The sequence below is a fragment of the Anas platyrhynchos genome, chromosome 5 (genome assembly GCF_047663525.1).
Source record: "Anas platyrhynchos isolate ZD024472 breed Pekin duck chromosome 5, IASCAAS_PekinDuck_T2T, whole genome shotgun sequence".
NCBI lineage: Eukaryota > Metazoa > Chordata > Aves > Anseriformes > Anatidae > Anas > Anas platyrhynchos.
The window spans coordinates 29,156,524-29,184,445 of NC_092591.1; the positions used below are offsets into that span (position 1 = coordinate 29,156,524).

The window sequence follows — 27,922 nt, forward strand, 5'->3', positions numbered from 1 at the left end:
ACAGAGCAAAATAATTACACAGATTTGTTCTGCTTGCAATATATAATCTAATACTGTATATAAAGCCCATTAATGCCCTTGGCCTATAATGACTCTTAGAAGAGTCAGAGGCTTTTCTGGGTCTTGGGAAATGACTCAGAGCAGTTCCCAATGGTTTGTTTGAAAGGTACTACTTGTTTTGTAAGGGAAAGTCAGCTGATGCTGACTTGGCTGCTTTGCACATACCTTCAATGTTTCCTTCTTAGTGGATTTGGCCGTGGGAGACACACACTCTTTGTCAGACCCATTGCAAAGCTTATATTCGATCTAAAAAAAGCGGGAGAGAGGAAATAGGAATGTGTTAACACGAAGATGTTCAAGCTAAGCTCTAATGAAGGGTTGTTTATATCTTCCAGGAATCCATGAAAGAGCTGACTGCAGGCTTCAGCAGAAGTACACTAGATTAGATAGACTCAGAAATGACATAACTGCGGTGTGCTCTGAATTTCCTTTTTATGTGCTCATAGTTAGTTGGAATTCCCTTATTTTTCGTATTTCTCCCAAGCTGACATTATTTTTTTATTAAAAACAAAACAATCCCCTTATTCTTATTCCTAACTTTGAAAACTACTCACATTTTTTCAAATCTTAAATCATTTCAATTACTAGAATAAAAAATATATAAAAGCTGGTAGAGATCCTTCAGAACTAGACTTGATATTGATAATGACATTGTCCTGGCTGAAATGTTCAAGAACACAGTGGGCAAGAAATGACCTAATCATGTTACAGATAATACAGAAAATCATCATCATCTTGGCCTAGAGAAGCCAGGCACAAAATACATATTCACTTCAAATCATGTTTGATACTGTCAGTGCTGTTTAAACTCATTTTCAGAGGCTGAAGACTGATCTCATGTTTGTGCTGATGGGCTGAAAAAATGTTTTACTTTGTTAGACATGGTCACAATATTACTGTTCCCAGACCAATGTACACTTAGTGAGTGCAACTCTCTGGAAACTGCCTCACAACTACAACGTCTACACTTGGATAGGCTCTTGTCCAAACCTGGGGAGGGTTAGTGGCATGAGAATTATGGTCTGGGCTGGTCTCTGCTACCTTCTTAGGTGACCTTGGGGAAGTTACTTTCTCTCTCTGTACTTCTTTTCCTTCCAGCCTTTCATGTTTGGGGTCAGACACTGTCTCTACTTCTTTTGCACAATGCTTTTATGAAAAAGTTCAGTCCCCGGCCAACTTGATTTAATGAGTATGACACAAAAAGGAGATGTAGTAAGGACAAAATGTAACAAATATAGTTCCCATTTACAAATTTACTGCTATGATGTGAAACAAACCCAGTGGGCTCTCAGGCTCTCTCTCCTGTATGTCATGAGTTGATGTAATCGTATTACAGTGACTTCAGTTTAGAGAGACCCACTTTTCTTTTTCCCTCCCAGTGACACAGAAACCTCTCCAGCTACTATAGCCATGAACCATGCTGAACATCAGTGTCAGCAGGGATGCATCTAATGGTAGCTGGATCAGTCCTTTACACATGACTTACATGAAAACATGCAGATGACTTAGATAAAAACAAGCAGATGCTTCGCCATATCGCAGCAAACAGACCACCAACAATGCTTTGGAGACTGTGGCAGGAGCAGAAGTAGGAGATGAAGGTGCACTGCAGAGCAAAAGTCTTTCTGGATGATGCAAGGTTGGAAATGAGGGACAGCAAGTGCAATGTGCAGCAGAGCCTGGGTCACTAAAGAACCTGTTACTTGTTCTTACACCCTTATAGTAATCTTGCACTAAAACCAAAATGACATGTAACCCTTAAGAATAAAGAAATTAAAACTCTAAGAAGACACACAGAGACCAGTGAGGCCCCTGATTTGACTGTCTACAAGTCCATTTTACATTAAACCCACTCAGGGAAAACATCAGCTCTGGACTCCTGCAAACTACTTCATATTTGTTATTTTTGTTTTAATTGAAAGCTAAACCAGTCTTCTCTACCTGCAATGCAGTCTCTGAAGCATATTTTACATTTCTGTGTATGGGACTTCCCTGTAAAACCACAGGATTTGCAGTGAGGACCACTACACAGATAAGACATCTGAGCAGAGAACTGTGCCCAGAGGGTCCTTGTCACATTTCAAAGGGCAGCGGTAGGCATTTGAGAGAGACACTACAAGCTTTTCTTTACGAGGAAACACTTCCAAGTGCTTAAATGTCTCTGAACTAGAATCCTCTGGAATTATTAAGAGATTATGCTTTCATGATTTGAGACGTGTGTCCTCTGAAATTGGTCAGGAGAATTCTCCTTTCTCCCAGTCAGCAGGGAGAATGTCCTGTCCTTGAGATACAATTATGAGCCAACTGTTTATTGGTAATTTCACTCCCTCCAGCCTGAGAGATCAGACACACAGAGAAACACTGCGTACCATCCCTCATTATCCAGCGTGAGAAGCAGAAAAAGCACAGATGTCTGTGAGATTCTAGGAAATGCTGTTCAGGTGTCTGCAAAGCATCAGGATATAAAGAATGCTTTGTGCTTAATGAACAAAAACAAGCTAGTCACTTGTTGTCTAGAGAATTACATCTTAGCACTTAGATAGTGGATCAAAACATGCCCCCTAAGCTCACTTGGCTTGAGGAAATCTTCTTGAAGTCAGAAAAGCTTCCAACAACCGCCACCAACCATGCAAACCTGAGCCCTAAACCCATTGCTCATGGGCAACCGAAGCCAAGGCAGCCAGAGGCACCGTCACAACTCTGCCAGCCACACCTGCCTCCTGCTTGGAGTCTCTCCGGGTCATGCTAAAAATAGAGTTAAACAACCACACAACTTCAAACCTGGGTGGTTTACACAGAGAGACATTGATTCTGCCCCCTCAGGGGTGCTGGCTCCTAGCTCCATGCCCAGGGCTGCCAGCCGCCAGCCGCTCTGCTGTAAAACCCCAGTGCACAACAGCGGATGAAGGGATCATCTTCCTTCCTACCACTACAGTCTTTAGGAGCTCAATAAATACAGTGAAACTCGCCCGAAGTCATTACAAACTGGTCTTTCACTTGGTTAAAGCAGATGGATTAACAGCCTTGGAGACTGCTGCGGTGGGCTCCTGAACTGCTGCACCATAAAAGACATTTAGATGTAGAGCTTAGGGATATGGTTTAGTGGGGACTGTTAGTGTTAGGTTAGAGGTTGGACTCGATGATCTTGAGGTCTCTTCCAACCTAGAAATTCTGTGATTCTGTGTGATTTCCTTTGGGCACTGCCTCCCCCGTGACTGAGCTGTGTCCAGACACGTCAAGTGAAAACATGGCCACCAGGATGGTGCACATGAAGACAGGCTTAAGAACAGATGAGAAAGAAGCAGTAGCTTAAGACCCTCACTGCTTGCATAAGAGTTTCTAGGCATGCGAAAATAAGTATCTGTGCTGCCACGTCCCCAAAACAGTGATGAGAACGGTGTGTGAAGGACAGTGCAGCTCCCCAGGGTGGTTATAAAATGGCCAAGCTTTATGAAGGGAGAGAAAATCTTATTAAACCAAGCCATGTAACTAGGAGGTGTGGCAAAGCTTTCAGATAGGCACGACTTGGGACTTCTGTTTTCAGAAACTTGACTGTTCCCTGGGTGCTATTTTAACTGGGCAAACAGATTGCTTCTCCCTGCCAGCTTTGCTTCTTTGTGTGCTGATGACGATGCGTGATCACAGATCCTAAAGAGCACTTAGCTTGCAGGTGATCTCCAGTTGTACAGGGTGAAAAGCACTGCAGCTTGGTTTTTAAAGTTCCTGCCTTTTTATGGGACAGGAATATATACCACAGCCCCTCCTGGTTTTCCCAGGTTTAACCTGCGAAGTGTCTTGAAATAATATGGTTTCGTGCTTTTGCATGAAGCTGTTGCAATAGTTTTGTTTGCACTTCATGGTATATATAAGGTTCAGTAAATCCAGGCTGTCAGCTGTGAAGATCCCCAAAACACAGTGGGACCTTACAAGAGCACTAGGACATGTCAAGAGAGTGTAATGATGTCCTTCTGTCAACATGCCGTTCTCAGCCTGGCAGGAAGCTACAAGAAGCCTTTTGTCACCACAGCAATTATGTCAAGGACAACGGGATAATGCTTGGGCAAGCAATCCTAGTGTGGTCCCCTCTGCAACAACACGTGAACAGCATTAACCAGGGAAGAGGCTTTATACAATGGGAGGGTAGGGAATTGGTGTCCTTTGTTAAATGAAAAAAGATACTGTAGTATTCTAATGAGAAAATGTTTTTCTGTCTGCTGTTTCTCCTAAGGCTAGAAGATGGTTAATCTGCCAAAAACTTTTCCAGGGCATGTCACAGCACTTGTGAGGGTGGAACGTGTTGCCACTCCCAGTTCTCTAACCAGATCTGTCCTTTCCAGGAGTGAGTGATGACCTTCCAGGGTGATGACAAGACGTATTCCGCTCAGAGGCACACTTCTTATCCCTGCTAAGTCTCTGTTGCCTTTCATCTCAGCCGTGCAGCTCCTGGGATCCGCTGCTGATCGTTAGCAGTGATCACACTACCCTCATGCATTGGCTAGGCTCTGTAAGAAGGCACACAGCGTCCTCACAACAGCACACTTCTGCTATAGTGTCTTTTGGTTCCTTCGCTTCCAGGGGACACCAAGCCATGTCACAGAACTGTCTGATCAACTCTGGCAGGGGGATGCCAGCCACCGTGCCCTGGATAATAGCAAGAGGAATATATGGTTTTGTTTAGCACAAGCAATCCTTGCTGCATGGGATGAACACAAAATAATGTGTACTGAGAGACAATCAGACAGAATTACTCCAAGTCAGACATATTTAAATAACATCGTTCTCAAGCTGTGGTCTACACGTTAACAGCAGTGACTGCTTACAAGTTGCACTTTTTTCTTCTTTGTTGCAAGTGAGAGAGACAAAATCCAATGCGGATTTGAAGGCAGAACAAAAGTAGCTGGGGTCAGAAGTTATGTTTCACAAAAGCAAAAACAGTCATCGTGGGGGAGACATGTCCTTGCTCACATGTAACTTCTCCGATATCTTTTCCACATAAAATTGCTACGGATCTGTATTACTGAAGGAATAAAACAAATGAAACAAAAGCTACTACACTATTATCAACACTATGGAAAGCTTGAACTAGCAGAAGTGAAGAACTTCTTGCTGTTGTGAATATTCACAGATACCTCAACTGTATTTAAACAACTTGCTTTTCAGTTTACTATAAACAGTTCTTTTGCAAAATGGTAACTAACAGCTCATCCAAAGCACGTCAGAGTCAGTGAGACGATTCTTGCTGATAAACAAGCTTTGGATTAAGGAAGATTACCCTTCAATTAATATGCTGGTTTACAGCACATCAAATGATTTTCACCTCAAATTTTCTGGCTGCAGAAAACATTCCTCTTATTTCAATGATGTTACAGAGACGCAGTAACTATGTCTACGACACTGCCACAGCACAATGATGAGCCTAAACTGAAAAGCCTGTATACATAAATAGCTGAGGCGACAGCAATAGGGAAAATCATCACTGAAAGCCACCTATGCAAGCAACTCAAAGTATCAAGCTACACTGTTTAGTGGAGTGCTTTGCTCCATTGCGTCAGATCACTGCAATTAAAGAAAAAGTCACAGGCCTCATGGGATGACAATACAATCATCTACGTGTGCCTTTCAGGGGACAAACATTGTGCAAGTTTAGAATATTTGAAGAACATTTTAGGCATCATGGAAAGTTGTGGACTGAGAAAGATGCTGTTTCACGACTGTCAGAGTTGTATTTCTAAGCAGAAACCCGTAGCAGAGCTTTGTTTTCCCCTCTAGCTACAGCTACTGCTCTCGTTCCTAGGCTGAGTTTAAACAGATGGAGAAGGCGAGCAATGGAAAACAGCTGGACTTTAAAATATGCTCTGCTAAATTGTTTAATAAACTGTTTCAATTTTAGCTCCTCCACTGACCCTCATGTCAGAAAGACCAGAGGAAGGAATTCTGATCACCACTGACCCAAGGTGACAAGATAGGTGCTGGGGCTTACCCAAAGCTACCAGCCCTGAGACTTCAGCTCGGCTCCCACTCTCCTCATTGCTCTCCGTGAGGCACCTGGGAGTATCGGGGCTGGCATGCACTTACGTAATGTAGGGGTACTCCACATTTCTAACCTCTCAGTGCAAAATCCCACCCCTCTCCTCTGCACTTTTCCCAGGATACTCCATCTCTGCTCACTTGCAACCAGCTGCAAAACCCTCTGTGGACCACAGTGCCTGAAGAAGCAATGCATTCCTGAGCACAGGAGCTGAGCAGGAGATGCGACAGAGACAACTAGCTCCAAAATAATTACATCCACAATATCCACCGCATAATGTACAGTAATGAAATGTTGGCAAGGGTCCAGGTTTGGTGTAACACCATCTGGAAGGGCCAAGCTCTCCTCTAAAGCTGTGCTGAGCACACACAGGGGATGTTTCCCTCCTGGGCCCCTCACAGCTGATTCCTGCAGCTTCTGGATCTCTCTGGCAACTGATTCCTTGGTTTGCTGGCATTGGGAGAGCAGAGGGAGAAGTACCCTTGTAGGTTGTCAGAGGTGTGAATGGTCTTTTCTGATAGTCTCAAATGCAGCTGGAATTAACTTGGAGGTTTAAACCGTGTTTCAATGAACTAAAACGGTGAGCCTAAGACAGCATGGGGTTTGCAGCTTGTTCTATCAAATCTCAAGTGATTGGTATGAGCTATTTAAAACCACTTTTCAGATAAAAAAAAATATTGCAGCCACTTAGATCCGTATTTCAGATTACAAATCACACAATAAAGTCTTGAACTACTCATGCATGTGGAAAAACACATTCACAATGAACAAAGCAAGAGAAGCTTTGCCCTCCTATACGTCATACAACTGTGCACGCAACAACCAAACTCCTACAGGGTGGTAATTTTAGACTTCACTGTGGCATTAGTATGGGACTGAAAATAGTGAGGTACTACTGATAGCCAGCTTTAAGTCCCTTAAAATAAACTTCAATACTCTGTGGGCTCTGTGTGCCTATCAAGAGATCCCAGCTGCTTTCTGGACACTAGAATGAATCGGCAAGCATAGGGAGGGGAAAAAAGAGAAAATGCAATGCTGCATTTTTCAATAAAAGGTGTCTTAAGGGATGCTAACAATGCTGACTAAGAGGTTGTCATAAGAGAAAGGCACCCCCTGCCAGTATCAGGCATGTGCTCACTGCACTGCCCAGCTCCAGAGAAGAGCCTGAGGCTTAGAGCAGTTCTGCCATATTTTCACACCCCTATGAGCGCTGGGCACAGACTACAAGACTAAAGGGCTCTAAAAAATAGAAGCTAATATGAGCAACAATCTGAAATAAATGACCTTTTGTTTGTCGTTAAAATAAGCTGAAAGAGATTCCTCTAAAATGCAATATATAGCTGAACTGTGCCTTTTTTTTTTTAATAAAAATAGGAATGAAAGCCACAACTGCCACTAAAAACATGTATTACTAAAAAGTGCACAAATACTGAAAGCAGATGTTCCAGCATCCAGCATTTTACTGTCTATACAGACAGAACAATCTGGATATGCTCACACTTCAGGAAGAGACCAGCAATCCATCTAAGAGTTCAAGTGCAGTGAAGTGTGTTTGCAAGCCAAAGGTTTATAGAGGTTTTCATGGGACATCCTGCTCCATGTCTGTCAACCTGGGAAACCTGCAGCCTGCTCCATCGCATGGCGTGGATATGCGTGAAACATGGGACTCTTTCCATGTCACTGATGAAGATGTGAAACAGAAACACAATTCATCTGCATGGGGAAACACAGGGACTGCAGGTCAGAGCTGGGAAAGTCCTAAACCCCAGTCTGGGGGATGAATCACTTGGCTAGCTTTCCTTTCCTTCTTCTTACTGGGTGAACAGAGTCCATGCGTTGCAGTACACTGAAATACATGTAGCACTGCTGAAGGAACACTGATTTGCAACAGGGTCTGTTACATCCACTGTGGCAAACCAAGGCTAAGTATTTGTGGCACGGATCTGTTACCTAGTACATTTACTACTGAAGCCATTAATTAAACCTGCATACCCTACAATTCAGTTACTAAAATTATCCCACCCCCCGCCCCGCTATCAGGAATCTAAACATGACCCAATTAGCACACACTTTCCTTTGGTTGAAGTAGCTGGAATTGCTATTTATTTTTAAATTGAAATGCCGTGACAGATCCTGACATACAGTGCTGGGCATCTGGCAGTAAGGTTTTGTTTTACAGCCTTACAGCTGAGTGGACATGGAAAGTGAAATATTAAGCAAACCAACTACCGCTTTGCCTAAATTTCTGAGGTGCAAGACATGTAACAATAGAGACTCCCTGCTGTCACTGACACTGTGAAGCAAGAGAAGACAAGCTCCTTGGCTGGAAGTGAAGAACCAGGCAGCAAACACCATAGTAAAGCGAAGCAGCATGAAGTGCGAACAACAGGAGCTACCGCAGAGGTCCAGTGAGGTGGAAAGTCACTGAAGTCAGCCTCTGAATCAAATGCCCTGTACCCTGGCAGAACATTCAGGCATTAAAGAAAAAGATAGCTCTGACCCATTTGGTAGCCAAAGTAATTGCCTGCAACACCAGAATTCAGTAGGTGAGTTGAAGCTTGGGGCTTTGGTGTCTTGCCATCCTTTTTTTTGTTGTTGTTTATTAGTGTTTCAGAGGAATTTTGTCTATCCCCAGGCCAAAGTCTGGTTGGTTAAAGCAAAGCTAGTGTGCAGGGTCAGCCCTCCATTTGTTTTGACTTCCCACTCTGATGCAGCTGTTCTGTGCTGCATACTTTCCCTCACTGCTCCTCAACCACTGCTCTTGCCACTGTCCAGGAGAGACACACCGATGCCTTCCAGGTGCACACAAAGCATGGTGGAAATCCAGGCGGGCATCAAATTTTCCAAGGGCGCCTCTCAAAAACATACCTGTAAGAGACTACATAGCAAGGCAGGCCCTGAAGCTTGACCTTGCTCTCTCCCAGACAGCTCTCGGTAGTACATTGTACTCTCATGTTTGTCCTGCATCTCAGAAACCAAACTTCCATTCAAACAGCATTTTGGTGCTCTGAGCTGTCCTGTGGCTTGGCTGGCCAACATCACATCAAAAATTAAAAGGAAAAGTCCTCCTTCTTTATACTCCTAAGTCCCTGTGAATTTAACCCTACTCTTTGTAAGGTGTGCAAAACATCTGGCCTTCAAACAAAGCCCTGGCTGCCATCCTTTGCTTTGGATTCTCCACTGCCAGGAGAAGTCAGTAGCAGGGTTCCCATCAGGAACCTGCCCCAGAAAAACCAAAGCCAAGGTTGGTTTGCATCTTGCCTGATCCCAGCAAAAGCAGAGTACTTGCACACAAGCCCTTGCTCTACACTCCCAAAGCTCCTCTTGTCACCAGAACCCCATGCTGACCTCTGCCAGGGTGTCCCTGCACAACAGCCTGCAAGCTCCAGCAAGCACAGCCAAAAATGTTTGAAGATACAGAGTCCGTTTCCATGTATTATAAGAAATCACTTGTCTCCAGATGCTTCCTTCGTGTTATATTTTCATTTCAGCTGGTGTCATTTGCATTTTATAGCTTCATAGTTGAATAAATTTAGTTAAAAATTTATTAACAGGCCTTGCTGCTATTTCTAGTTACCCTCCAGAAACATGTCAGGGAGCTGCAGCCAAAAAGCCTGCACATGCATCTCAAAGCCATATCTAATTTAAAAGGTCGATTCCATCTCTACAGGAAGTCAAGCTCAGGCGCACAGTAAGTCTAGATGTAGAGCCAGGCCTTGAACACCCAGATGCAAAGTATTTAGATCCAGCTTCACCTCTCTGTAATAGCTTGGATGGAAATGCTGCGCTCAGGACGTCTGGGTTAGTGCATGTTCCTCTCCTGCTACACCAGTTCTCAGAGCTCTCACCCAGGATTTCAACTCTCAGTTTCAGATGCCATGCAATACATTAAATATTACAGCTTTCTGTTCCAAACAATTAAGCTTTATGATGGCCTTGCTGGTCAAGAACAGCAGGAGACACCTCTGCTGACAACATCAAGCTTTCAACCATAATTATTCATATCTAATTACACTGCCAAACAAGGCCCAGATAACCAAGGTTCTGCTGTAGTAGGTGCTATTAAGTCAGAGGAAAAAGTGGGCTTCTCTAGGTCATCCCCACCATCCCCAAATGCTCCTTTTCTTTCTCTCAAAACATGCACACACGGTTCCTGCAGAAATGAAGGGAGAGGCATTCCCAGTGACTTAAAAAAAGACTATAAGTTTGATTAGTAACAGCCTGAGAAGAAATGAAAGCAGAGCTCGGCTGCATCCCTTTTCCACAGTACCTTGCTAATGGAGTTCGGTGTCTGTGGTGTCTCATCCTTCAGCGTCGATGGGCTGTTTCCTTCCACGTCTTTTCCTGCAACAAAGCAACATGATTCAGAAACAGAAATTCTGGGCAAAATCATGGCTACTCATGGCCCTTGAAGGGCTACTGCTAACAGGAAGCAAGAGGAGCTATCATGAGCAATAGCAGGCACACCAAGCTCAAAGAGAGGGATCTTACAGAGCTTAAAATAGCCTGGATCCACATGCTCGGACCATGCAACATGTATTGCTTAAAAGTTACATCTGAAAACCCTCTGGTAAACCACTACAATGGTTGCAAATCCGGTGTACGAAGGCAGGAGAACACCAGAAATAAGGTTGTTTATGCATCCTTAATCAGCCCCCTTGTGTGCCTGCATTATGATGCAGTCTTTAATTACATTACCACAGTCTGCTTTTTCCTTACATTCCCCCCATGCCTCCTCCAATGCAAATAATAAATGGAATTCAGTTAATAGGCAGCTATTTAATATGTTATCCTCCTTGGTCAGTATCTGGCAACTATACACAGACGCACTCGATAGCATGCTTTGTTTGACAAATAATAACCACGATCATAAAATGTTACAGAAGACAGAACAGCATCTAGACATAATTAGTGAAATAAAATACTGCAGAACATCAGTGTCTTCTGACCAAGTTACTGTTACGATAAGAAACACTTTCATTAACAAGTAGTATTTACAAACTGTAACATTTCCAATCATTGTAGAGATATATATTTTCTATTACCTAAATATACTAAACTTGCAGTACATCATACACATTATATACTAGTATGAGCATGTCTGGTCCCTGTCTAAGCAATAAAATGTAATAATAAATTCCATTCTTTTTGCCAACCATAATCATGTCCTTACAGTAAAGAAAGCCTAAAGCTTCTATTAAAAAAGTCAAAAAATAGCATCTGATGAGACAAGCTTTTTAGTGCCAAGACAGTCCTTGTTATCCAATTGCAATGTAGTTTTCTCCTCAAAATTGTTAGCAATCAGAGCTTCAGAATACTGGACACAGTGTAGAGCCACCAAGGTAGTGAAATACAATCCATTTGTAGCACACTGCAAACATGGCAACTGTTAAAAACATTTTTAAACATTCTGAGGGTGAATCTTGGAAACAACACCAAATACAAAAACAGCAAGGGAAAACTCTGATTCTCTTGAAGTCAAGCAGAAGTTGCCACAGATGTGCCAGAACCCAGAATGTCTCCCAGAGTTTTCAGAGGAGCTTTGCAAGATGCCAAGTGCCACTTCCACCACGGGACACGCTGGAGAACAAACACATCCCTTTGTAACTGGAACCGCAACTGCACTACAGGGTTTCACTGATACAGGGGACAAACCTCTGCCTTTTCTGCAGGCATCAACCAGCACTTTGGGGTATCAGCTTGTATATTAAAACAGGCTCTTTGGGATAACTGTCCCTGGCCACACTCCCACATGTCTCTAGAAGGATACACCTTCCCACGCAGTGAACAAAGGCAGAGGGGGTTCATACACATTTCTCATCCCGTGGCACAGTGCCACATCGTGCCACGCACACAGTAAGCAGTGTGGTCATAAGCATTGCTGGGCATGGATTAGGACCTGAATTCCTGTGTTTCTTCTTCCTCTGATGGCTCTTTCCTCTCTACATTCTCCCAGATGGAGGCAGAAGAGGTTGGAATAAACTCACAAAGCCATGCAGTTACTCTACTTGCTTCTCATGAAGAGTTTTTTTTCTGCTCATGTATGGGGAAGTAACATATGGTCTAAAAGTTCAAGTAAAGTTAATGGCAGTCAGCTGCTGCTTGCTCTGAGGGAAAGGCATCTATTAACATAACATAATCCAAACCAATCTTTACTATATCTCACATCTTAAAGAAAGTTTACCTCCAAGCTGAGATCCATATAAAAGACCTGCACAAGAGACTTCTCTTTCTCTCTGTAATACAGAGAAAAGGTTTTGCACCTGAACAATGGGATTTTGGGTGCGCCTGAGGTTCTGGACTGCCCCTCTCGTAGGACGTTATGAAAAATGTGAACATGCAACTCTTCACTCTTGGTCATACCATTTACAAGGATTCATAAGATGTGTTTATGGAGCAGCATATCCCAGTTTCTTACAACAAACCCGTTAAGCCTGTTGGCACTTGTGAGGAGTGATGTGGTGTTTTTTGGAGGAGCACTATTGCAGCTGTCTCAAGCAGACCTGATGCAGCCGTGCGGAGGTAGAAAGCCAGCCCTCATTTGGAAAGCAAACTCCATTGAAGCAGTGTGCAAGTTTCTCAAACACCCACACACATGGTTAAGTGCACAGAAAACCCCAAAGAGAGTCTGACCCCGAGCACAAAAGACACAGCCGTCTCGAGAAAATAAATAGGAAACCACAAAAAAAAAAAAAAAAAAAAAAGCTAAATATCAGCTGGCTATATAAACTGAAGCTCTTATCTCCCTAATCACGAAGACATAATGCCCACAACAGAAATAGAGCTGAGGCTCTTTGACTTCAACTGCTGGCTGCTAACGTGACATGCTAAAAAAAGGTCCTCCAAAGAAGCCCAGTAGTATATGGCAAATAATTAATGGGATTGCAGGAAGGGAATCAATGGTGCTTATGGAAACAGCCTTCACCACATCACAAAGAAAAATGCTAATACTCCAGTCTTGCAGTTACAGAGCTGAATTACTGATACCTTCTTTTATCCCATTACTGTCTTGCATAGAAAAAATAGAGTTCCTTTCCGAAGAGTTAACTATTCCTTTTGTTTGGCTTTGTGCTGTGTATCCACCCTATGGGTACATTTGCCTTTTCTCCTTATAAAGAACGATACAGCAAGAGTGACTGATCAATGCTGAGACAAAGTAGAAATACTGGATTATAGAATTCGTGATTAGCTCCTTGCAGCATGAACTATTATTTTACAGGCTTTCAGATAAGGTATCCATGTAACTACAAGAAGAAATAAAGGCTCTCGTGTGGCAAAACTATCATGAATATAACCTGTCCTGACACCATAAATGTTACTGCAGCAAATGTCAGCCACATGGCCTGGCCCAATGTGGGAACCAGACTGAAATTTAGTTCCATGTATCCATCACAGCAAAATTCCCATATTCCTTAAAGTGCATCTCTTCAGATGCAGATAGGCTAATCTACTTTTTTTATTTAAAGACATGGAGTGATCTCCCAGCCTAGTCAAAAAGAAAGATTCTCTAAAAGTTGTTTTAGCTACTCCCCCAATAAATGTCCTACCTTCTGAAAGAGAAGAGAGACAAAGATTCTTCCCCCTTATTGCTGCATGAAAGAAAGACATGGTCAAGGAACCTGAATTCATGTCTCTAGTTCATGAACTTTCTATAAAGAGAAAACATGCCCTCCTCTAATTTCTTTTAGTTACCATAATCACCAGCATTTATGTATCAAGAGGCAAAAAGCCAGCAGTGTTACTCTGCATTCCCCTGTGTTTCCTTCAAAAAACATCCTTTCACTGAAGGAAATCTCCATAGCTTTACTTGCCCAAGATGTGAAGTCTGTCACTCCCATCTCATGGAATTATTTACTTGAACGCCTTCGTGGCTGCAGGGCTAATCCTAGGCATTGGTGCTGTCCACACTGCCTGCAGTCTCCACCTGATGGCATCAGCCCTGCACCCTTGAAAAGAGAATCTGCTGGGGCCTGGCAGCAAAACATGGGCCACTAAAAAACCCTCAAGAACTGAAAGTTCATGTAAAACAAGAAAAAAGCAATGGATAGAAATATTGGATGTAACTTGTGGATGTAGACTTGTGGCTTATTTATAGTTTCAGCAGCATCCTTCAGAGGGCATGCAGCAGGTGGGAGGGAAGCACGCGAGGCTCAAAGGGAAAAACACGGCAGCAAAAGCAGCAAAGGAGTTAAAGAAGAGCCCACCATGGAAATAGCAACTGAATGGGAAAAATGACAGATACTTCTTATGGGAAATGTGAGCAAAACAAAGATATGAGGCAGCTCTGTGGGGACCAGGAAAGAAATGAAAGGAATAAAAATATGTAAGGCTAGACAAAAACCCAGACTCTGCAAGAAATCCCCTGGCTGAAGAAGTAAATTCTGTTTGTTTAAAAGGGATATTCTCTCCTTTACAAACCCTTTGTCCCGTGATCTTCCTTTACATTATAGAGGGCCACCTCCCTGAGACTGGTGCTGGAGGTTGCTCTGTGGCTCAAGGCACTTGTCCTGCTGAACCCAGCAAAGACTGGTACAGACATCAGGCAAGGTTCAAGGAGAAAAGAAGTGACGTGGGAAGCTGAGGAAGTGACAAACTCCTCCATGCTCAACTTTCCCTGTTTTTTGAAAGATTATTACAGCACTGAAATACCCTGGTGAGGAAGTCAGTAACTTGTTTAGCAATAAAAATGCTGGTAAGAACTGAAGCATGGGTAAAACTTAAGGATCTCCACCTCCCTGAAGCATGGGGAAGTGACCACAGCCTGAAAGATCTGCTGGTCCTTCAGCACACCCAAAGATTGCAGAAGTGAAACAGATTTACTTACCACACATTTATATGGAATGCACTTACAGGCAGAGAGCTTTTCAGAAGTCCCTACAAATATATAATGTATGAGATTTTGGGTGTCCCCTTTTAAGTTGTTTTCCATTACATTATCAAGAAATTGTTGAAGCTTTCAGTGACCTCGGTGACAGCGAGGATTAGTCAGCACTGCTCAAAACTGGTTCCCTGTTGCCTTGAAAAAGGCACACCAAAATAGAAATACCTGCAAAATCAGAAGCCCTTGAAACCTTTGCACTTAAAGACTCTTAGCTCAGGAAACCCAGGCCTAGTTTTGCTCCCCATCTGCAAAGCCCAGCGAGTCTGCCAGGTGCTACATTTATATGAAGACTGAAACCTTTTGACATGCTGTGTTCTTTTTCTAGGTATCAGTATTTTAAGAGCTCACAAAGGTGCTGTGAGGTTTGATTATTTAGCACTGACACGGCAACTGCAAATGACAGCTCTGCAAACTTGTGACTGTTCCCTGAAGCATTTGTTTACAGACTGGGACGGAAGCATTGTTTGCAGACTGCAATCAAGGAAAGACTTGAATGTTATTGTGAGCAACGAATTCAGAAACAACAAAATGAGCCCTATTTCCTTCAAAAAGGGTGCTGTCTAACAAATTCAAAGCACAAGAGACGTAAAGAGAATGCTTAAAGCAAGCCTGCCATTCACTGCAGCCTGTCAATATTCCTGGTGCTTGCAGCGCTTGTATATATTTACAGAACATTAACTACAAAAAGTCTTCTCTTGTAGTATTTATTTTGGGCTCTAAATCTAAACAGGGAAACCTGCCGTTAAACATTTGCAAAGGGGCCCAGGCGACAGCTTAAAAGAGTTCAATGTTTAGTGTGAAACACATCAAGTGCCTCAAAGTGGAAATGCCAGAAAATGTTAAGTCATTTCTGAAACATGAGGCCACACAGTGCTCAAATGAGGATAAATACTAACTCTGATGCCCTCCATTCCCACTTAATGCCATGGCAGTGAAAGACAGCAGCATCACGGACACAGCACTGGCTGGGAGCCAGCGACACCTGTGTTGCAAGAACAGCTTCTCTCTCACTCTCACATTCACTTGTTTCTCTTCGTTTCACAGCAGTATGCTAAAAAAGTCTACTTGCAGTCAGGCACCTGAGGTTCTGCACCGAGTTTCACAAGTGCTAGAAAAGCAGTGCAATAAAGGCAAGACAAGATACATTCTGCACTGACACAGCAGAAACCCACCTGGGCTGACTGGATAGATGTCATTGTCGGCCCCAAAGAAGAGATTGCGTGTCAGCTTGCGAGGATCGACCTTCTGAGGGGTGGACGAGGCCGGACAGAGGGAGAACCTGCGACGAAGAAAGTTCTCTTCCTTCATGGCATGAGCTGTGGGGGTTTTCTGAAAAGGAAAGATAGAAATAACAGTTCATTTCAAGACACAGGAAATCAAAGTTTCACACCCAGATGACTCTGCTGCTTCAAAGCCGCCTAATCCTAAGAAGTGTGCCAGATCTTTTTATAGATTGCCAGAAGGCTAAGAAAAAAAGAAAAAGGAAAGGATATTAGTTTGAGGCTACAATTACTGATTTGCTGACTCTCAGCATTTGCAAACTGGAGGGAAGCAGGACACTGCTCCTTGGTGAATCCAGGCAGGAGAACTCCCTCCTGTCTACAAGGATCTATCTAGGATAATAGTTACTTACTGGGTCTATCCACCGTATAGCAGCTAAAATTCCTCTTTTTTGTTTGCTTTTAAGATTTTGGAGACTCTTTTATAGAAGTAACTCCATTGGTGTGAGCAGAGTTGCACCTGCAAAAATCAGCATTTAAAATGAGCAGTGTGGAGGATGACCAGCAGCGTTGGCTGCAGAGAGCAGCAAGTGGAGATTTGCAGGTAAGTGGGACAGAAAAACTAGCGTCACTCCTGCCCTTATTTTCTATTAGAGCACATATAAATATTTTCATTTTTCTTTAAAATGACAGATCAGCCTAGCAGTTTGACTAATATGGTAAGTCTTGCTGCTCTGCAAGGGTAAAGAACAGCATTTGTGTCCTTGAAAGTCCCCCTGCATCCCTGCACAGGAGCCGGGTGGTACTGTGCTCTTTACCACCACTTGGCTGATGCGTTAGACCATCCTGACTGGAATTAAAGGTTTCTTTTATACACATCCAACAAGCAGCTCTTTCTTACCCCTTACAAACAGATACTATGACTGTCGCCTTCCAGAGTTAGAAGCACTATTCTCTCCCCGTGTGCAGCTCTGATGGGCAGGGCTCTTGCTAGCAAGAAGCATTAAGCCAGCCTTTGGGCTGGCATCACAGGACATGAGGTCTGCTGCTTCCCCGGGGGACGGTCACTGTGCAAAGGAAAATCCTTTGAGATGGGATGCATTTCCTGAAAAAAGCCTCCAAGCTTTCCCGTCTCCTTTAGGCTGGGACATCCTGCCCTGCTCTTCCTGCCCCCAGCACTTTCGCTCTTGCCCAAATGACCGAGTTTAATGGGGAAGCCTCAGTGGACTCTTGGAGCTGGGGCTCTGCCTGCATGGCTGATGCAGCACATGGGGGGGATGCCATGAATGTGTCCCAGTGTGAGAAACTCCCCTCCCGTGTTTCATCAGTGCGCTGTCCCTCCAACTGCTCTGCTAACCCCGGGAGAAGGCAGTCTCCGTAAGAACATTTTGTCTTTTTTTTTTTTTTTTGCAGCTTCATTTATTTACACAGCAGGTTGCGCTGACTTTATAAACTAGCTGTGATTTACAAGGTGAGTCTGTTCCTTCCTTCCCGCAGGAGACAGCCTCAGTGCCCAAGACCTCAATTTGATACAGACCAGCCTGAACCCCGTTGCTGACCATGGGTGAACCTTCAGATGGGGGTGTCTGTAATATCCAAAAAGGGATGAATGGCTACCAGCTTTTTTTGGGGCTAGCCCCAAAACAGGACAGGTATGTGCAATTTGTAGGGGACTTGTGTCCCCCACTGGATCTGAATCACCTGCAGCAGGAGAATTAAGGTCCAATGCAACGTGAATAACTTAGCTGCCTAACATTTGGCACCTTAACTAACCTCTTTTTTTTTGCATAGATATTCTTGACTGCAGAGTGCAGGGTTGTGGGGCAGCAAAATTAAAGCTAACCTAAAACACAAAAAGAGAGAAGAAGAAAATACAGCTAGTTACGTGTCTCAGAGCAAAATATTTAAAAATAATCCAGGCTAAATAGCTGGTTTTGGAATGCTAACACTGAGCTATTTTCTGCATTTGTTTCCAGCAAGGCCACTTCAGCTCTCCGCTCTGGAACTGCTCATAAGCAGTTCAGAGGAAAAGCAGGTCCATGGGACACTCTCCCCAAAAAGCAGCGATCCAGCTTGGCCGTGCCCATCACGCAGCCAGGTAGGAATCCCCAGTCCATCCCCACCAGGGAACCAGTCACAGACACAAACCATCTGTCCGTCCCGCCCTCACACGCTGCTGGCAGGGTGGGGACTTCCCGACATGGCAGCACAAGGGCCCTACCAGCCAACTTCATCTCTGCACAGACACAAGCAGAGAACTGCTCACACCGATGTTGGTGGCACACTTCTCGACACCTGAGCACAAGCAGGCAGTTTATCGAGCTGGACATACCCAAATATGAGTCATTTCAACTGCCAAAAAAGTGACAAATTTCCCCCACTGTTGCTGCATTCCCTCCAAGTCTAGCAAATGAGACAGAGGACAGTCAAAGAGAGATACCTTGCCTTGATCTGAACACTCCAGCTGATACAGAATCCATGAGCTCTCTTAGAAAACTAACTTCCTTGGGAAAAAATCTTCACCTTAGCTCTTGCAAGAATTTATCTATTCGTTAGTCCTGCTAGATTAAAAAGCCCTGAAGCTTGCAGCTCAAGTCATTTCTGGCTGTCGGTTCTGTGGTCCTCATCACAAAAATGCAGGAAAGGGAAAAAAGGGAATACAGAGAGAATTGAGAGAGTCGCTAAACACACTGGGTTTCAGGATTGCCCCTTCAGTGTTGACAGCTCTTAAGGCAGTAATATGCTGTTAAATGTGAGCTGTTCACTGGAGCTTAAACAGGAATAAATAATTCAGTAGCAAGAAATAAACTTCTTGCTAACCCTGTCTTTGAGACTACTTTATCTTTTAAACCAAAAAATAGAGCAGATGAAAAGCCTGCTACCATGAAGCACAGGACAGTGAAAGAGATGAACCTAACAGAGTGCAATTGCCTGGTGGGACTTCTGCTTGCAAGCAGCATCAGCAATAGCCCAGGGAAGAGCAACGTGGCAAGAATAATCCTTGTTTTATGAGCAAACCTCATGGCTGCCACCGAAGTGAGTGGGGACTGCCAGAGCTCTCTGCTTCTGACACTGGACCTGTTTGGGGTGAAGGCTGTGAGTAACGCAGTGACAGACATTACATGTTGGAGCAGAGATGCCTTTCACGTGGCTGCTCTGCATTTTGAGCCTCTCATGCTTGCTGGGAAGACAGCGGCAAAGGTTTCAGGGGATAGAATTTTCCTGGCTCCATCTTTACATTTCTAAGTTGCTGATATATAATTACTGCACAGCTAAACACTGTGCAGACATTATCCTGCCCCTACCCTCTGCAAACCGGTGGGTAGGTTGGTTTGCTTACTCTCATGTTCAGCATTTTAAAATAGATTGGAAATATGCTCTATAAATAGTTAATTAGGGGGTTGGTACAGTCAAGAAGGCTGTGCCAGTTAGGGGGATTCTTAATTTATTCAAGACTTGTTTCAAACAACCTTCTCTTTTTCTGGTCACTAAATATTTCCCAGAAATCAAATTAAGCCACATTTTGTATTCACAGCAGCCCTTCCTTCACTCTAGAATCTGCATCAATAAGGAAAATTAAATCCAAAGATATTGACATTTCCTGACTCAATTAACCCTGAGGAGGTAAAATTTTCATGAATGAAAAGGCAAATTGTTAGCAGATACATTCTGGCTTTTACAGTCCCAACTATTCACAGGGAAAAATGGCAGCTCAGATCTTCAGCAGTGGTAAATTATTAGTTCAGTGGTTCACTGGTGATTCACAACAGCTGAAGAACTCCCGATCAATCCAGAAAGTCTGTGAAATCTGTTTTGGGAAGCTATTCCTAAAATACCTATTTATAAGATAGGTAATTGGACAACCAACCCCCTACTTACAGTTAAATAAAAGCTGACAGAGGGAACAGTGCCTGAGCAGGCAATCTTTTCTCTAAGTTACCCATGGCATTTGGTTAGGCAATAGCCAGAGTGCAAATATTACAGTGTGCAAGGAAGGTTTCAGGCTGTCATGCTGTTAGCTGGAAGCCGAGCACACAAAGTGTCAGCCACTCCCCAGAATAATCAGGGCCAGCTATTTCTCTGCTGTGCTGCCAAGGGGACCGCTCCTCAGCAGTGGTGGTCTTTGGTATTTGGGTCTTGGTATTTTGGTGGTCTATGTCCTGCTCTGCCAAGTCGCAAGTCAGCCCCACTCTTTTCATCCTTCCTGCGCTCCAGATACAGGGAAGTGCTGCTACTGCAGGACTTCAAACCCTCTGCTGGGTGCCATCCTGCTCAGCTTGACCATCAGTCCAGAGAGGGGAAAAAAAATAACATGGGTTGCTGAAGACATCTGTCTGCAGCAACAGAAGCAAGTTGTGGAAAGCCAGATCTAAAGACTGCTTCATTATGATTACATGAAACATGAGGGATTTTTTCTCAGCTGCTTCAGCAGGCTCAGAAGTGCGGCTCATTCATCCCTACAACGTAACTCAGGGCTCATGTGCTTGAAGCTGCTTCTCTCATGCTGTTTTTATGGACAATGCCTACCAGAGCTACCCTCAGCTATCTATCTGCTCTTGCTCTCTCCCAGAACAGAAAAAAAATGTTTTTCTAACCACCCTCTGCTTCTCTGCTATCCCTTTCCTGCCCTGGGCAGGGACAGTAATGTAGTAATCAGGAGAAAAAACAATCTCCTATAATTCTTTGTAAGATGCCTTGATTACTGCTTTCTTTGTATACACTAGTTAAAACATTTGCAGCTCGAGGCACACCAGGGGTGCATATATGCTTAACTGTCTCACAACTAATCTCCCTCTGTGGTGAACTTATGTACAACGGCCCCAAGCAGCACACCTATAGGAATTGCATGCCCACACTGGGGAAAAAAACATCCCAGATCATTCATTCTGGGGATCCCCAACCTGGGACAAAGACAGGGGAAGGCAGAGTCAAAAAGTGCAAAACATTTTCATTTGACATGTCGGAAAACCTCATCTTCAGAATCACCTCTGGTTTGGATAAAGATCTCCTGTGTGCAAACATCGGCCCATCGCTAAAGCTGTGGTTCGTTTGGGAGAGGAGTCTGTGATCTTATGGCTTGGAAATGGGGTTTGTGCTTTGCAATAAGTATAGTCCTCATGTGTTTTGTCTTCAAATACTTTGCCATTTACTTTGTAAACATTGTGCTAGAGTTTACTTTAGAGTAAGACTATCAATAAGTGGGTCTTTGAAATGAATGCTCAATGATTTTTATATCCACCTCCGCTGACCTTTAAGCTGTAAATTGATTGTTATGCAGAAGGCTATTAATTTAACACAGCATATTACATTTCCCGCTAGCACTGACGGGCCTCTCCTGGCTTAGCAATTCCACTGGTCTTTCCCCTTGCTAACTGCATAGATCATACCTCTCTTGCTGTAATTATGACTAGTACCTCAGCATTAATTATTTCCCCAGCAACTGCAGGCAGAATTCCAGGTTTTACACATACCACCAGAAAGATAAGAAAGCCCCTGGCATTCAGAGAAAGACAGCAGTGAATAACTTTTTTGCAGGCCTTTGTCTTACTCCGTCACTTTTATATGTTCAGTAAATCATACTTTGCACAATCTCCTTTAGGCCCTGATTTCTGAAGGCATTCCTACTGAATAAAGCTCATGTGAAGGTGTTTCCATCAATCTCTGCAGGAAGGTAAAGTGCTTTCACTGAATCCTCTTTAGTACTTCAATACCATGTTCTAATATATTCAGCTGAAGATGAGCAAAAGGGAAATCACGACTGTTAAGCATCCATCAAGCACCTGAACACTTATGTATCTCACTGAATTTTTATTTAAAGTTTACTATTATTTATTACTGATATTGGTAGATAGCATTCTTTTACGCAGGGAAAAAAGAAGTCAGAATGCAGATTAGCAAAGACTCCTCGCCAAACCAAGAAGTACAACCATGTGCATCCACAACATGCAGGAAAAAATGTGCCCTCACACTTTCTGGCACACTTTTTGTAACATGCACTAGCCAAGCGGTTCCATCCACTAAGGATCCACTTTGAAACAAGCCCAGGAGCCAGATCTCAGCCTCTAAATTTCTGTGTTATCTAGAAACATTTGCGTACTTCTTTAAACTGAAGTTTCATATGGATGACAAGGATTCCCAGGGCTGTCCTGCTGGAGTCACTGCGACTGGCTCTGTACCAGGGCAGACAGGGTGTGGGACAGGCCCAGTGCAGTGATGGAAATACAGGACCAGGTACACGGCAACACAAATGAGAAATCGTTTAGTTGCTTGAACTAAAGCTCTTGGAGATCTAAAGCCATGACAAGAACACACCGCTTTGGATAGGTGTGCGGTTATATCATTTGCAGGCAGGCCACATCTTCAAGGTCAACTCTTGTCTTGATATTTTCCTTTAAAAAGAGCATATTAAGGAGCATCATTACAGCCTCACATTGCTATCTAAATCACATAATGAGATCATATTCTCTTTTAATGGAAGGATCCTACTTCAAGCTTTAATGACATTTATAAAAACCAGTCTACTGCAAGCCTCACTGATGGCTTTCTATGATATCCACCTCTGCCTTTATATAATTAAATCTAGAAAAGACCATGCCTTGGGGCTACACTCCCACCACACAATTACTAGGAAATACCAAGCTAATTTTAAGACCTGCTTTCATGCTTGATAGTGTCCTCTGACAGTACTCCCTTGTTTGTGAAATATTGCTCCCTTGTAACAAAGCAGAAGAAAATCAGACTTTTATCTTAAGTCCTGCTGTGCCATTTGCAGACTCAGGCTCATAAAGTAACTTCAGCATGGCAGTAGATGTGGTAGATGTTTGCAAGCCAACTTACAAGAAAGAAAACAAGCGCCGTCCAGTTTCACAAAGATTTCCCAGAATCAAACTGAGATTATTCGTTATCATTGGCATCCATCATATCAAACACACGCTCACAAAGAATGAAGTGGACGACAAGGATTTAAGACTGTAAGTATACTTCTACCTTGACATCCTGTGCCAAACACAAGCCATACTTGTGCCCAATGGCTCCAACCACAAGCCCACTAAATTATAGCTGAGCTGGCTTATAAATGGCTGAAGAACAGCTAAGTGACGGAGAAATGACTGCATCCCACGACATGGTGCTCCAGTCACTGAATTTTCCACTTCTCCACTTTGTTGATTCCCATGTCAGATTCAAACGGGCTCTGTAAACCTCTGGGGCCTTCACAAGGAGGGCTGAATAAACAAGACCAAAGAAATTTTAAGGAAGTGCATCTATTTTTGAAAAGATCCTTATATGCCCCTGTTTAGCTTTTCAGGCTTCTGGGTGCTGTGGCATACTGAGATCTGCTGTACAGTGGTTTAAATTTAGCATCCACCTATACTTCCTCTGGTTCAGCCGCTCTCCCTTGAATTCTAAAGGAAATTAATACACTGTGTATTTTTTGCATAAAATGCACTGTTTCTCCAGAGACAAGAGCATCAAACTCTTCCTTCAACAATAGTTAAAAGACGGCATTGCAGTTATTTTGGTCCTAGATTTTTAATTAAAAATCTCTGTGGGAGGAAGGAAACTAGACAACCCACAAAGAGCATTAGGGTGGAATCTATGCTGTGTTAAATGAGCCCAAAGGACTCAAACCGTGCACAGGCCGATGCAGCGTGCACAACAAAATCTGCACTCAATTCTCGAGCTCACAACCTTTCTGCGCCTACCTCTGTCCTTCCTTCTCTGTCAGTTTATCTGGCATTTAGCTGGAAAAAAGAAGCAGCTTGGGTAAACTGCACTGTCACTTCAGCCAGAGTGAGAAGCAGGTGAATGAACGCACGCACGGCATGTGAATTTAAGCACTCATTTGTCTTTGCTGATCTCCTCCTACCTGCTCGAATAATACTAACCCAGTATTTCTGCTGGTGGCTGCTCCAGTATTGACACGACTGTCCCACTGCCCATGCATGGGTGTGTGCCGGGCAGAAGCCAGACAGAAACTCTTTGTGTGAGGTATCAGCTATAAATTAAAGCCCTGGAGAATCCCAGCAAGCAAGCAGTTATGACAGAGCGTACATCTTGCCCCTGACTTCATTTCAGTGAAAAAGGTAGGCCCCCAAGCAACTTAAACGTGCTCCGTAGTGATCCCAAGCTTGCTGTTTAAAAGCATCCGATACATTTCAACAGTATTTGGAAACACCTGACACCGAAGACCTGAGTCCCCTTCCCCTCATATCACTTTTATATTAAAATAGTACCAGTGGTGACATGAAATTCCTCCTTGCTGACGCCAGTGTAGGCCAGAGCAGGACCCACCTCCCCACTTTGTGGGCAGCAAACCCGACAATGCAGCTCTTGACAAAAGACAGCAAATCTGAAAGCCGTGGAACAGAGGAAGAGGACTGTTCCCATCACTTTAAAGCTAACCTATACTGACATTGGCTTTTTTTTGTCCCTGAATGGAAAGATTCAAGCAAGAAAAGCCCCAACTGAAACAAAACGCTGCTGCTGAGCTCCAAGCACTCCTTCCTATAAGCACTGGAAATACAAGGAGGAGAAGCAGCCCTGACTGGAGAGCTGCAGGGCTTGCAGCTGGCGAGGCTACGAGCTAAGCATGCAGCACACTGCTGGCATGAGGGCATCCACGCCAGCTCCAGTGCTGCCACAGGGGAGGGTGGAGAGGGCAAAGGAGGATCTGGAGAATCAGGGGCTCCTGTAGACTCCCACCTTCAGCTTTATGAATCACACTGACCTTCAACAGCTCCACGCTGAAAGTGTAAATGTGTCTTTAAGCAAAAAAATAAAAATCTTTGCCTCCTGAACAACTGCAGGCTGAGGCCCGGCACAGAAGGAAGATCAGGTCCAGATTGCCCCTGGCTGAAAGGAAGCCAAACACAATGCAGCCGATTCACAGCATTTTCTTTATCGCAGCGCTAAGAGCAGCCAGACAATGCTTTCCAACACAGACCACTGCAATTCATCACGAAGAGACAAGAGTTAGCAGGAAACGCTCCCATTATCTCTGCTACGAAAAGGAAGCAGCGAGGAGAATGGCTAAAAGGTGACAGACAGATTTTATGAGGCCAGACTTGAGCCATGCTCTGGGCTGACCAGCTCATCTTTTCCATACCAGAAAAAAAGTGATAGGCTTCAGCTGCACAGCTCTTACAAAACAGGAGTCAGAGTTGCTGCACTGTGGCTCTTCAAGAGAAAACAAACCAAGACAAATGAAAATATTTCAATAGCAATTGTGCTGCGCCAGATCCCCGGGCTGCATAAATCGGGGGAGTTTTGTGGCCTCCTTAATGGAGCAATGCTGACTTAGAGCTGCGAGCACAGGGCCAGGCATCCAGCGAGTAAAAGGGAGGTATCTCAGACCTGTGAGGCTGTAGGGAAGAGGTGGAGAACATGAGGCCATGGTGCTTTCTGGCAGTAATTTGGTCTGCATTACAAAAGTAGGCTTCAAAATGGTTGCTGCCTACAAGCTCTGAACACAGAAGAGTTTATAAACACAAAAGCCCAGATGGAAAAGATTTGAAAGGTTTGGGAGGGTAACAAGGGAAGGAATAAACAAATATCTCTGAAATGAAGTAAGGAAGCACTTAAAATGGCATAAGGCTAGATGGCCTGTACAGACTTTGTGGTGCCTCTGAAAGGTACAAAACCTTTAACATCCCACGGCTGTGCACAAATACTGAATTCCCCTACAGGGCATAAACACAGGCTGCTCTTACCAGCTGCCAGCAATAAATACTATTGCCCAACCATTAGCAATCAGTCATTACTGCACCCAGAAGTGTTAGGAGCTGTACAAACACGTAGTAAGTAATTGCCCCTGCCTCAAAAAGCATACTGGGATTCTGGCTCAAGCAGCCACTCGGACCCAGACACATTTGCTATGGAGCAACAGACCATGCCAGCTAATGTCTGAGAGAAACACAGAAAACTAAACAGCATCACATTTTATGTCTTCCCCTTGATCAAGTCAGCTCATTCAGCACCTTTCCCAGCAAAATTCATCTTCCACTGCAGTCAACTCTTCGTCTTTAGGGGCATATATAAACACTGCTATTAATGACTTCTCCCCTGCACAGCTCACAACTGAGACACCAGTGATAGGATCGCAGTAAGGACGATTGATTTTTTTTATAATGAGCAGTCACATCTGGTTAAAAGCGGAGGTGACGAGACAATAAAAAAAAAGAGATTTCCAAAGCTGCTCACCAATGGATTCTGCAGCCTCCTGTGGGAGTGGGGCTGAGCTGATACCGTGTCTGTCTGTAAATCCCACGTAAAGTGTCCTGACTGCAAGCCTCGCTGCCAACAACTGCAGGCAAGGACCTGGCTGATGCCTCTGCCTCTCCTTCCAGGGCTGCCGACGTTGCTGGACTCTTTGAGGAAAAAGATCAGCTGCTGACAGCCCACAGCTCCTACCCAAGGCAAACAGAGCAAGCAAAAACCTTGAGTCAGCCCAGGGAGAGAAGTAATTTAAACCAGCAAAAGGACTGCCGCAGATCACCTTTCTCACAGAAAGAAGCAGCGAAGACCAGGGTGAGCTGGATGCTAGGCTGGGTTATATCCCAGCTGTGGATTTGTCCAAGGTTGGCTCTTTGTTCCCTAATGGCCCCAGGCACTACGGCACGACCCAGCCCCAGCCTGCGCACAGAGCCACCTCTGCCAATGCCGTCCGAGTCACAGGCAGTAGATGAGCTTGGGAAGCAACAGCAAAGGTTTTCCTCCCTGCTCTGCTGCTGTCTGGAAGGCTGTCTCTGAAGCAGCGCGCAGTCTGGAGGAAATGAAGTCAAGGACCGCAGCACTGAAACAGCACTCGCAGTAAGCAAAGGTGGGAAATTAAATGAGACGGAGGTGACTCTAACGCACAGGGGGAAACTATTAGATTCTGCTGATGTTTATTTCCCACAACAGCCCAGCAAGGTAACTGTGCCAACAAACAGGTTGATGACTGCAAGCAGCACAAAGAAAACACATTCCTCTTAGCACGGCTTTGCAATCTTCTGAGAGCACCATCTTTTTGTCCCCCAAACTCCTTCACCTCACCATCGCCTCCCTCAAAATAACCTCTTCTCATGCACAAAGGGTCATACTGATTTATTTACTCTGTGGCAGAAGAAAACCTACAAGTTTTAGCTAGGTCCCATGTTTCCGGACACAGGTCAGTCGTGTGAAATTAGGACAGTTGCTCTGCAGAAGACCATAGCCAGTTGATGGCACTGCCTTCCCCCAGGTACTCTGAGTACCAAGTGTTTCCTGTACCATACGTATTTTTGTTTTGCCTGCAAAGCCTTTCCTGTATGGCTACTGCTCATCATCCAGCTCAGCAGCAGGGCTGGGAAAAAAACACAATCAATAAACCATGATATTTGGTATGATAGTATCTGTTTGGAATCTTTAGAAGTTTCCCTCTGTACCCACTGATCTCAGGACTGCCCTGCCCTGCAGGTGGCTGAGGCAGATGACTGCAGATACAAATGCCAAGTATTTCTCCGCTGCCAGGCACTCTCTTTTCACTGGTGCAAGGAGCTTGCACCTCTGCCATGGCTCTCTTATATTGCCAATACGAGGCAAACAAAAACACAGGCCAGCCGCCAGTCTGGAAGTCAAAAAAGTCTTACACATTTTATTTAAAAATAAACTACAATCCATGACTCACAAGTCATGACTTTTCAGCCAACACACTGCCCAAGTCTCGGTTTCTTACCTGTGAACACACAACAGGCAAAGCAATATGATGTCTTT

The 27,922-nt window shown here is 44.0% G+C and overlaps 1 protein-coding gene and 1 long non-coding RNA gene across 10 annotated transcripts in view; one reads left to right on the forward strand and one right to left on the reverse strand.

The window, feature by feature from the left end:
• OSBPL5 (oxysterol binding protein like 5) overlaps positions 1-27,922 on the reverse strand; it is a 186,461-nt gene that overhangs the window by 45,323 nt on the left and 113,216 nt on the right. For 8 of the 9 annotated variants that reach the window (XM_072038546.1, XM_072038541.1, XM_013099808.5 and 5 more), the window contains 3 exons: positions 16,142-16,298; positions 10,359-10,432; positions 226-306 (listed from right to left, as the gene is read on the reverse strand). In XM_072038546.1, coding sequence (XP_071894647.1) covers positions 226-306; positions 10,359-10,432; positions 16,142-16,277 — 291 coding nt within the window. In that variant the 5' untranslated portion in view covers positions 16,278-16,298. Of the gene's footprint in view, positions 1-225; positions 307-10,358; positions 10,433-16,141; positions 16,299-26,389; positions 26,596-27,922 lie in introns of all 9 variants that reach the window. The other variant, XM_072038545.1, reaches the window with a different exon arrangement.
• On the forward strand, positions 17,704-27,871 carry LOC140002622 (uncharacterized). Its single transcript, XR_011809628.1, has 3 exons — positions 17,704-17,841; positions 18,166-18,287; positions 26,536-27,871. It is a non-coding gene; the product is annotated as an uncharacterized lncRNA (long non-coding RNA).